General features: G+C 40.1%; 1 protein-coding gene across 1 annotated transcript in view; it reads right to left on the reverse strand.

The window, feature by feature from the left end:
* The window catches only part of NOC2L (NOC2 like nucleolar associated transcriptional repressor), a 221,289-nt gene that overhangs the window by 200,311 nt on the left and 8,926 nt on the right, over nt 1–12,052 (reverse strand). Inside the window, exons 3-4 of the mRNA XM_073603046.1 lie at nt 11,664–11,841; nt 1,667–1,783 (exon numbers count right to left, since the gene is read on the reverse strand). Coding sequence (XP_073459147.1) covers nt 1,667–1,783; nt 11,664–11,841 — 295 coding nt within the window. The remainder of the gene's footprint in view (nt 1–1,666; nt 1,784–11,663; nt 11,842–12,052) is intronic.

Below are 12,052 nucleotides of genomic sequence, written 5' to 3' on the forward strand. Positions count from 1 at the left end.
AGAATATTTCAGCAAGAAAACTGTTTATTGCAAATGTATTTTTTTGCTGCTTCTCTGGAATTCTGCTTTAAAATGTAACAAGTATTCTCTGGGGGGGCTAGTTCCCCGAGATACAAATTGATCACCCTACTAGTCAAGGGGGCCTGGCTCTCCCTAATTGCTATAAATATTTTCTGGCTACACAGCTGGTGACAGCAGCTTGGTGTTTTTTTCCCCGACCGTTCCAATACTACTGCCATGTTAGAGGCGGCAGTGGTTTCTTCCCTTGAAGCACTGCAGCTCCTCTTGTTCAGAGGCCCGAAGGCCCCTTACCCACTTACTCCATCAATGCTTACTACCATTAGAACATGGACAGTGGGACTCAAGTATGAACACCTGTCAGAGAGTACCCACTTGCATAATGCTCCACTTTGGCTAAATCCATCCATGCCCCATTTTTATATGCTACCTGAACCGGGTGCATGGGCCAAACATAACATGAAGCTAATCTCACGCATTTCCCCATGTGGCTCTCTAAAATCCCTGTCACAATTGTCCTCTGATTTTAATGTCCCCCCCTGCCTTATTTATTTATATATCTGCAGCTCTCCCATGCCTTTCTCAGTCAATTCCACCATGCCTCCCTTACAGTGGCTCAATCCACCCTTCGCACAGACTGTACGGAAAAACCCACCTCACACCTATAGTCTTAGAGCTAAGTGGCAGTGGGACATCCCACACCTGGATGATGATGACTGGGATGACATCTGGGATCTCCCATTCCATAATTTGGTCACCTTACGGGACAAACTGGTGGAATTTAAAATTGTCCATAGGGCTTATTTTATACCCTCCAGATTGCATGTTATGAGGTATTCTCATTCTTCAGAGTGTTGGAGATGTGACAACTCCCCTGGTGATTTTCCCCACATTTTCTGGTCCTGCCTGGTTATCACTAGGTTTTGGTCAGAGGTTTTGTCTGTTATTAATACGGTATTGTTAACTAAAATACCCCTCTCTATGGAGATCTGTATACTGGGTATGATAGAAAACCTGATTCCTACTGTTGCAGAAAGAACACTGGTTGGCCTTTTTCTATGCCAGGAAAGCTGTTGCACTGCATTGGAAGAGGCCGGTCCCCCCTTTCACCCCCTTCTGGAAAAGTTTAATAATAGTCTCCCGCTCTATAAGTACACCTATGCAAACAGGGGTTGTCCTAAGAAGTATGATCGAGTTTGGTAAAAGTGGTTAGCTGATCCCGTCACGGCATCATCATGATCGTTGATACACTGCCACGGTCGCATCTTCCTCGAGTTCCTCTTTTCCCAAACTAGGGCGGGGCCACCCACAGACTGCTAGCTCATAACCAATGATGCTGTTATATTTATTATATGTTCTTATTTGATACAATGATCCTCCTCTCAACCACACACCTTACTAATTCATGTGTTACTCCTGCATACCTTAGCCATAAAGGCGTTAATTTTTCTCAATCACCCCTGCACGGGTAGCGCGTTCCTTTTATATTTGAATGGGTTTGTTTAGTTTATTTGTTTTTTTTCTATTGTGTATGTGAAGAAAACTTCAATAAAACACATTTTCAAAAAAAAAAAAATAAAAATGTAACAAGTAGATGGTGTTAGACATATTCAAACTATATATGTGATAAACATTTGTATACACACACCTTAGCTTCTGACTTCCATTTGTGCACCATTTTCAAGGTAACAAGAATTTGCTCTAGTTTTTTCCTTTTCTTAGGCTTTTCTTCTGTATCGCTTGCATCTTCATCATCGCTCTTTTCCTATATTACAAGAAATTAGATACAGTGCAGCCTGTACAGTCAAGTATATGATATAACTAAGTAAAAAGAAAAAAAACATTTCAATGGGAAAGTGTACAAAAGCTTAAGAAACTCTTGGAAAGTCATCACATTCCAGGTAAGGCAATGCCTTTTAAGGAGGCAACATGAATTTCTTGTGCTGCATTATGTCACTTCCACAGGCACAAGAATAGGTGCAAGGTCGTCAACAGTGGTGAACTTGACTGCAAAATTCTAAAACTAGAGAAAGATAAGAATATTCTACTATACCACCAAGGTCACTGGCCTTACCGGAAATTAGAAGGCTCTCTAGGAACTACCACTCTCCTACCCAACAATTCCAATTGAAAAATCAAAGGAGCCAGGTGGAAAAAATAAAAAAAAAAAAAAAAAAAAAAAAAAAAAAAAAATCGGTCAGCTGAACAGCAGTGGCATCAAATCAGAAGTGTACAGTGGGGAAAATTATTTGGTCCCCTGTAGATTTTTTACGTTTGCCCACTTACAAAGAAATTAAGAGTCTATAATTTTTATCATAGGTGTATTTTAAATTATATGTATAAGCAGATGGTGCAGCGCTAAATAAGGCCAAATCAAAAATAAACATACAAAATAACATACAATGCGGAGAGTATGTGATGTATATCATGAAATAAATAGCATAAATATAATATGACTACGTGCTGAGATAGTATCGGTGTCCGCAAAACACATTTAAAATCTCTCAAAGTTCAAAACAGCACAGAAAGTCTGAGTCATCCAGTGAATCCAACCAATCATGTGTAATCAAACAGCATGCCGGAACAGGTGACAAATTGACGTGCCCACCACCATTATTAAGAGTGGCCTCTCACCTGATAACGAGGACCCTTTAATTATAGAGGGTCATAATAGGCATTCCCTTATGGGTCATACAGGTATGGAACACAGCGGATCGGCGTGCATAACTTCCGTCATATAGCTGGATCGGGACACTCTCGGATAATATATTGGCATATGGAACAGAGAATAATAGCAAAAATAGTGCTCTCCGTATAATCAATTTTATTAAAAAAGATAAAAAGATACACTCACAAGTAAAGCACTTAAACCAGTGAAAGTAAGCAGGCTAGAACGATGGTGTGTACAACACAACTCTCTGAGGATGCGCGATGGTCGCGGGTGACGTCACAACGTATCCTCGTTCTGGACGCATTGCGTCCCAGTGGGCGGGGACTTCTTCAGCAGATGGAGATACGACATGGGAACCCGCGCTTTATACTAGGCGAGTAACCATGGTGATAATAAACAATTCATGGCCGGCGCATCCAAGACCAGGAAATCAATTCCGGAAGTGTCCCCTTACAACGTAAAATGGACAAACGGAAACTGGTCAGTGTACACCGATGGTAAACATATATAAATAATAACAAAAAATAGCACTAATGGATTATTTAAATGCATCATTCCACATAGGATGTGTGCAATATAAAAAACATTATGTTATATAATGGAGAATTATGATATAATCCCCAAAATATATAAAGTTACTATTTAAAAATATTATAAAAAATATATATGATTAAAAATAGGAAAAAACTAGGACAGAAGTGTGTACATCATCCGCAGCCATCAATTGCTCCTACAAATATTAATACATCAACGATCAGAAATCAAACAATTGGTATCAATCTACATTTAGCCCTTCAGGGCAAAGAACTCTGGTTTCATATATCCAATAAGACTCCCTTTTACTTAGTTGTCTAATAAAATTTCCACCCCTCCAGAGCTTAATAACCCTTTCGATCCCCCAGAATTTCAAACTCTTAGGGTTCTGTTGATGGACTAATTTGAAATGTCTGGACACATTATGGGATTTAAGGCCTTTTTTAATATTATTAACATGTTCAGCCAACCTAACATGTAGGGGTCTAGAAGTTCTGCCAATATACTGTAGCCCGCAGCCGCACTCCAGCATATAGACAACACCTACAGTGTCGCAAGTGATTAATTGCTTAATATTATATTCCTTATTGTTGGCTGATGCAAGAAATTTTTTCAGTTTTTTAATATTTCCTTTGGCATGCTTACATGGGACACATCTTCCGCATGCATAAAAGCCTCCCAAAAAGGAAAACAACCTATCCGAAGTAGGGACTGGGGGATTTAAAACACCAGGAGCCAAACAATCCCTTAATAAGGGGGCTTTTTTATAAATAAATTGTGGTCGATCTGGTAATACAGGGCCTAAGACTCTGTCCTGCTTAAGAATAGACCAGTTTTTTGTATGATCCTCTCAAATTTGCGATATTGTACATTATAGTCCAACACCATTTTAAAATTGTGGTTGTCTTCATTAAGATCCTTGATGGAGTTGGAAATCAATGTACTTCTATCGCCAACTCACACACTGCAGATGCTGGACGATACAGGCTCCTTCTACACGTTATGTCACTGCCACGTGACTTTTTCAAGGATCCTTGAATAAGTCACGTGGCAGTGACGTAACATGTAGGACGAGCCTGTATCGTCCAGCATCTGCAGTGTGTGAGTTGGCGGCGGTGGAGGTAGAGCTGTGCCGCTGAGCTCTTGTTTGCAGCCTGATCAATATAAAAAGCGATCCCATCCAGAAAGAGTCTGAGTGTAACAACCCTATCTTAATTATAGTATCCAATGAATCTTTTTATCTCTGCGCAATGGATATTTAATTTCTCTCCCCATATGCCTGGAATCTGAGCGGAGCAGTGATTAACACTGAAGAAGAAGCGCAAGGAGTAAAAAGTAACATTTTTGACACTGTTTTCACTTTCATTTCCACTTTTGTTTCAACATTGTCACGAGTTAAATGACACTGTTTTGTTTAATTATATAACACTTAATGAATTATCCACACTTCACATGAAGGATTTGTAGGAAAAGGAGGATTTTTGTGTATATAATTTTTGCGCATTTGTATTTATATATTTTTGGAGAAATCTCTTGGAAGCACGATATATATAATCAGAATTTACTTGTTTTCTCTATTTATATTTCACTCAATATATTTATTGTAAGGAGCTTATAGCTGTCTTAAAGCACATACACAGCAAGGTTTATTATTGTGCGTTTTTTTAGGAGCACATTTATGTATTATGGTGGGATTAGTTTAGCTGAATTTAATTTATTAATGAATAATTACTGTTATTATTAGAAGTGGAATTTTACTTTTTATTCTTATCATTCTTATTTTTACTATTCTTATGGGAATTGAGTGTTACTATTAGAAGCATATTTTTACCCTTTATTTTTTATGGGAATATGAGGATAATGTGAGCGCAACTGACCATTTTTACTATTTATTGATCTTACTACTCACTTAGTTGCAGCTACATTATTTGGTCATCTCATATTAACCATTTGGGTCTCATAGTAGAAAAATTGCAACCACGTCAGCGCTTGAGCTCTTTTATATACTTGACCATAAAAATATTAGCCACACTGGGAGCGAAACGAGCCCCCAAGGCAACTCCACTCGTTTGTAAATAGAATTCCCTGTTGTATCAGAAATAATTCCTGGTTAAACAAAAGTTAAGACAACTTAAAAGGTATTCTTGATGTCTACCTGATAAGGAAGATGAGGAGAGAGCCCATTCAACGGAAGACATGGCATCCTTATGACCAATAATGGTATACAGCGAACTTACGTCCGCTGTCACCAAAAAGGTGGAATGAGAACATTCAAGAGTTTCTAAAATCTGAATGATGTGCTTAGTATCCTTCAAAAATGCAGGGGTTTTCATAACAAGCGGCTGTAAAAAGAAATCAGTATATTGTCCAAGCCTCGCAGAAACAGAATTGTTCCCATTAACAATGGGTCGTCCGAGGGGATTGGAGGTATCCTTGTGGATCTTTGGTAAAAAAATAAATAATAGGTGTTCTACAAAACAGAGGATCAAGATACATGGCCTCTTTTTTATTGAGGATCCTTCGATCCTTACCATCCACTATAATGGTATGTAATTCGTCTTTGAATGCTAACATAGGATCTTTATTAAGGATACTATAAGTATCCCGATCCGAGAGCAGACGACACATTTCTGTTTGGTAATATTCTTTACTCAAAATAACGAAACCCCCCCCTTGTCTGCGGGGCGGATTACTACATCTTTACGTTCCGCTAAAGAATGAATACCACGCTTTATGAATAATGGGTCGGATATTTTCTTAACCTGAAGTTTGTCCAAAATCATTGAATACCATGTTCTTAAAAACTTCAAGAAATTTATTATCTGAATTGTAAGGATTAAATGTAGCTCTATTCCGTAAGGTTGAATGATTCTGTACAGAAGGTCTCAATCCCTGATTTGGGTGGGCGAAAAAGTATTTTTTCATAGAGTTCTAATATATTTTTGAATGTTGACATAAGTATCAAATTTATTGAGATTTTTTATGGCCGCGAACTTCAAACCTCGATCAAGAACTTTGATTTCATCATCATTGAGCGTTACCTGACTCAGATTGTAAATGCCAACACCTAACGTGATTTGGGCCTTTTGTGTTCTCTTGCCCCCTCTCCTTCCTCTCTTTCTTTTCGCTTTCGGGGGCCGGGGTTTGGAGGAGTGTATGGTGCAGGCTGTCTCCATGGTTCTCCTCGATAGGGCTGGTGGGGCGGGGGGGGGGGGTCTCTGTTTCCCCCGCTGATCTAAAAAATCCCTATTGCTATAGGGGGTATAGTCAGTAAGTAGAGCGAACCGATTATATGTAGAAATGGGTTTGTCATGAGAGGGGTATGGACTACCTCTATCAAAATTATCCCTTCTATCATGATACGGTGGGTACGCCTTCTGGCGATATGGTGTATCATGATGATAGGTCCCATGGGCATGATCCCCTTCTTGGGTATATGACCTAGAACCTCCACCTCTGCCTTTCCCTCTAGTATTTTTTCCTTTTTTGTTGTTATTTTTCCTATAAGTATTAGAGTCTTGATAGGAAGTGGGCACATTAAATTGGGAATGATCATATTCATAAACGGGATTAGTTCTGGGGGTGTCAATTTTGACTACTCCTATATTGGGTTGAGAAGTCAAAGTGGTTGGTGCAGTGTCCTCTGACACAGGAGCATTTTGCCACTTAAAAATAATCCTCCCATTGAAATCATCAAAATCCCTAATGAATTTCTTTTTCTTTTTATTCTGTGTTTCCAAATCCCATTTGATGAGCTTATTTTTAAGTTCACCTGACAATCTCAAACTCTTCACTATCTTTTAAAGATTCAAGATTCTTAGTGATACCCATGATTTGAGAGTCAAGGGTTGCCATTTTCTTCTTCTTACGGGCCAAAAGAAACTCAAGTAATTCAAAGCCTCTTTTAATAAAAAAATCACTCCATTCTGACATGGACTGAACATCCGTCAGACCATCGTTGGGGGGTAAATCCCACCTTAAACGTCTGGGAATGAATCTGGCAGCAAGATACTGCTCAAACGATGTGATGTCCCACCAAGTTTTAATCTTTTTTTCATAAATATAACCTAATTTTCTAAAAGATTGTGGTAAATCATTGGTGGGTTCAAATAAAGAGTTCCTAGAAAATACTTCATTGATCTTAATATCCCGTTTCTCAAAATAATTGAAAACCTCCAATTATGACCCTCTATAATTAAAAGGGTCCTCGTTATCAGGTGAGAGGCTACTCTTAATAATGGTGGTGGGCACGTCGATTTGTCACCTGTTCCGGCATGCTGTTTGATTACACACGATTGGTTGGATTCACTGGATGACTCAGACTTTCTGTGCTGTTTTGAACTTTGAGAGATTTTAAATGTGTTTTGCGGACACCGATACTGTCTCAGCACGTAGTCATATTATATTTATGCTATTTATTTCATGATATACATCACATACTCTCCGCATTGTATGTTATTTTGTATGTTTATTTTTGATTTGGCCTTATTTAGCGCTGCACCATCTGCTTATACATTTATTCTAGGGATTTGATTGATGACCCTGGTGTTCAGCTGCTGAACATTGTTATACGTATTCGCGCTGATTTATATTTCTACATATAGTATTTTAAATTATAGAGACAGAATATCAACCAAAAATCTAGAAAAAAAACACATAATAATACAAATGTTATACATTGAGTTGCAGTTCAGTGAGCAAAATAAGTATTTGATCCCCTACCAACCAACAATAATTCTGGCTCCAGTATGTGCTCATGTGGTACACAGATTAGTCCTGTCAATTTAAGGTGCTCCTAACAACAACTCATTATGTGTATAAAAGACACCTGTCCACAGAACCTTTTTCTTCCTTTCAAACCCACCATCATGGGAAAGACCAAAGAGCTGTCAAAGGACGTCATGGACAAGATTGTAGACCTGCACAAGGCTGGAATTGGCTACAAGACCATTAGTAAGAAGCTTGGTGAGAAGGAGACAACCGTTGGAGCAATTATTTGCAAATGGAAGAAATACAAAATAACCATCAATCGCCCTCGGTCTGGATCTCCATGCAGGATATCGCCTCATGAGGTAAGGATGATCATGAGAAAAGTGTGTGTGTGTGGGGGGGGGGGAATCAGCCCAGAACTACATGGGAGGAGCTCGTGAATGATCTCAAGGCAGTTGGGACCACAGTCACCAAGCAAATCATTGGTAACAATACGCCGCCATGGATTGAAATCCTGCAGCGTCCACAAGGTCCCTCTCCTCAAGAAGGCACATGTACAGGCCCATCTGAAGTTTGCCAATGAACATCTAAATGATTCAGAGAAGGTTTGGGAAAAATTGCTGTGGTCAGATGAGACCAAAATTGAGCTCTTGGGCATTAACATGACTCGATATGTTTGGAGGAAGAAAAATGCTGAATATGACCCTAAAAACACCATCCCTACAGTCAAGCACTGAGGTGGAAACATAATGCTTTAGGGCTGTTTCTCTGCTAAAGGTACAGGCATAGGCGTGAGCAGCCTATTGCATTAGGATGTGCACGCCAAAGCTTAAACACACGTGTATATATATATATATATATATATATATATATATATATATATATATATACACACACACACTGTATGCTAGTCTTAGTCCGTAGGGTTCACTATTGAGTTGGCCCACCCTTTGCAGCTATAACAGCTTCAACTCTTCTGGGAAGACTGTCCACAAGGTTTAGGAGTGTGTCTATGGGTATGTTTGACCATTCTTCCAGAAGAGGATTTGTGAGGCCAGGCACTGATGTTGGATGAGAAGGCCTGGCTCACAGTCTCCACTTTAATGTGAAGGCCAGTCAAGTTCCTCCACCCCAAACTCGCTCATCCATGTCTTTATGGACTTTGCTTTGTGCACTGGTCCAAATCATTTGGTGGAGGGGGGATTATGGTGTGGGGTTGTTTTTCAGGGGTTGGGCTTGGCCCCTTAGTTCCAGTGAAGGGAACTCTTAAGACATCAGCATATCAAGACATTTTGGATAATTTCATGCTCCCAACATTGTGGGAACAGTTTGGGGATGGCCCCTTCCTGTTCTAACATGACTGCGCACCAGTGCACATAGCAAGGTCCATAAAGACATGGACTGAGCAAGGGTGATGGAAAATTAACTTCAAGCGCAAAAATTCACATTATAATAGTAACTAAAACATATAAAATTAAGTGTAACAATCTAAACAATAAAAATTCCAAATTTCTATAATGGTGTGAACCTCCCAACTAAACGGTTGTTGCACTTGAAGTTAATGTGTATTGCAATTATGTGTAGAGGGGTTTCCACCATCCCTACTAAGTTAAAAAAAAAAAAAATGTGTTATTCTTATTTTGATGTGTATTACATATGAAATCACATATCACTGGAATTATTGCACTTGTAATTAATCAGTATGGCAAATATCTATAGGAGGGGTTTCCACCATCCCTGCTAAGTTTCATTATTTATTTATTTTTTCAGTTTGATGTGTATTATATATGATGTTACATATCACCAGTATTGTGGTAATATTGACGTTTATTGAGATTTCCATACATTAGAGCGTTCCACAATTACTGTTAGGTTATTGATTAGTAAGTTAGCGCTGCACTTTTTTTTTTGTGGTGTGGGAACACATAACAGTGCTTAGTGGCGAGCCGTTTACTGACACTTTAATTTACCTCCAGTAGTTTATTGTAAATAGCATTGTGGTGATTACGTATTATACTAAAGATCGGCATGTGGCATTAATAAAACAGACGGATTTCAGTTGTGCCCCACCAGGCCAGCCCCCATAGACAATGTGCCTAGCTGCCGAGTTCAACTGCCCATCCCTGCACTCAGTGCACTGATTGGAAGCACTGATAGGCAGCACTGATTGGCACTGATAGGGGACACTGATTGGTAGCACTCATGGGCACTGATAGGCACTGCATGGTGGCACTGATGGGCATTGATAGGCTTGAATTGATGGGCACTGATAGGCTGCACCGATAGGCAGCACTGATGGGCACTGATAGGGGACACTGATAGGCAGCACCGATTGGAAGCACTGATAGGCGGCACTGATAGGTGGCATTGGTTGGCACTGATAGGCTTCACCGATTGGCAGCACTGATAGGCACTGATTTATGGCATTGGTTGGTACTGATAGGCAGCACTGATGGGCACTCATTGGCACTGATAAGCAAAACTGATGGGTACTGATAGGCGGTACTGATAGACTGCACTGATTGGAAGCACTGTTGGGCACTGATAGGTGGCATTGGTTGGCACTGAGGCTGTGGCTCCGCCCCTTTCTATCAGCTATCAAACACCAGCCAAAGGAATAAGGGCTGGGCGGGCCGCTCCCTGTATATAGCTCCCCTTCCTTAAGCAGCCCAATCATTGGCTGGTGTTTAATAGCTGATAGAGGGGGCGGAGCCACCTACACAGAGCGGCCCGCCCAGCCCTTCACATCAGCGTGTTTGATAGGCTAGCTATTTGGTCCCGCCCACCCTAACATCAGCCCCGAGTTTTGACAGCTCCTATCTGCAAGCAGTGACATTACTTTACAGTTTAAAGTACTAAGCGTCTCTTACATGCCTCCCTGACTGCTCAATGGGAAACTGTCTCACACGCAGCTCCCTATACAGTCTCTTGCAGCATCTTACAGCAGATCTCCAGACACACATTAGGGTTGGCCCAGGCACACCCCGTGCGCACACCTATGGGTACAGGCCAACTATGCCACATTGAGGGGCCAATGGATGGGGCCATGTATTGTAAAATCTTAAATGAGAACCTTCTTCCCTCAGCCAGAACACTGAAAATGAGTAGTGGATGGGTCTTCCAGCATGACAATGACCCAAAACATACCGCCAAGGCAACAAGGGAGTGGCTCAAGAAGAAGCACATTAAAGGTCATGGAGTGGCCTAGCCAGTCTCCAGATCTTAGTCCTATAGAAAAATTATGGAGAGCAAAAACAGAGCTGCCAAGCGACAGCCAAGAAACCTAAAGGATTTAGAGAAGATCTGTAAAGAAGAGTGGACCACAATCCCTCCTGAGATGTGTGCAAACCTGGTCACCAACTACAAGAAACGCCTTACCTCTGTGCTTGCCAACAAGGGTTTCTCCAGTACTAAGTCATGTTTTGTATTTGGGATCAAATACTTATTTTACTCACTGAACTGCAACTCAATTTATAACATTTGTATCATGTGTTTTTTTTCTGGATTGTTGGTTGATATTCTGTCTCAATCATTTAAAATACACGTATTATAAAAAATTATAGACCTTCTTTGTAAGTAGACAAACGAAAAAATCTGCAGGGGACCCAATAATAAGTGTGCAAACTTATAATATTTGTAGGGATTTAAATAATTATTTTCCCTACTGTACATTTCCTTGCCAGAATTGGTGCAATTAGGTCAGGTTTTTACTGAGCAGTTCTTTGCCTACCTCTAGGTGATCCGGCAGCTGATGAGCACCACTTTCTTCATCTGAGCTATCGGAGTCATTGAAATTGAGGAGAGTTTGGTCATTGTTCTTTAAAAACTTGTAAAACTCAGGATCTTTATTTTTAAGACGAGACAGCTGGTCTTTGTGCTCCGAAGCTTTGCCTTTTTTCTTCACCTTCCTTAAGTGGAAAAAGGATTTACAATCAATGGTGAATTTGTATAAGCATGCTATTTACTTTAATGTGGTTGTAAAAGCTCAAGGTTTTTTACCTTCATGCATTCTATTATGCAAGAAGGTAAAAAACCTCTGTGCAACAGCACCCCCAGTCCCCCTACAATTTATCTGAGCCCCCACCTCGTTCAAGCGATGTGCAGGAGAGCCTTGGCTCT

Source organism: Aquarana catesbeiana, linkage group LG10, assembly GCF_042186555.1.
Source record: "Aquarana catesbeiana isolate 2022-GZ linkage group LG10, ASM4218655v1, whole genome shotgun sequence".
In the NCBI taxonomy this organism is placed as follows: Eukaryota; Metazoa; Chordata; class Amphibia; order Anura; family Ranidae; genus Aquarana; species Aquarana catesbeiana.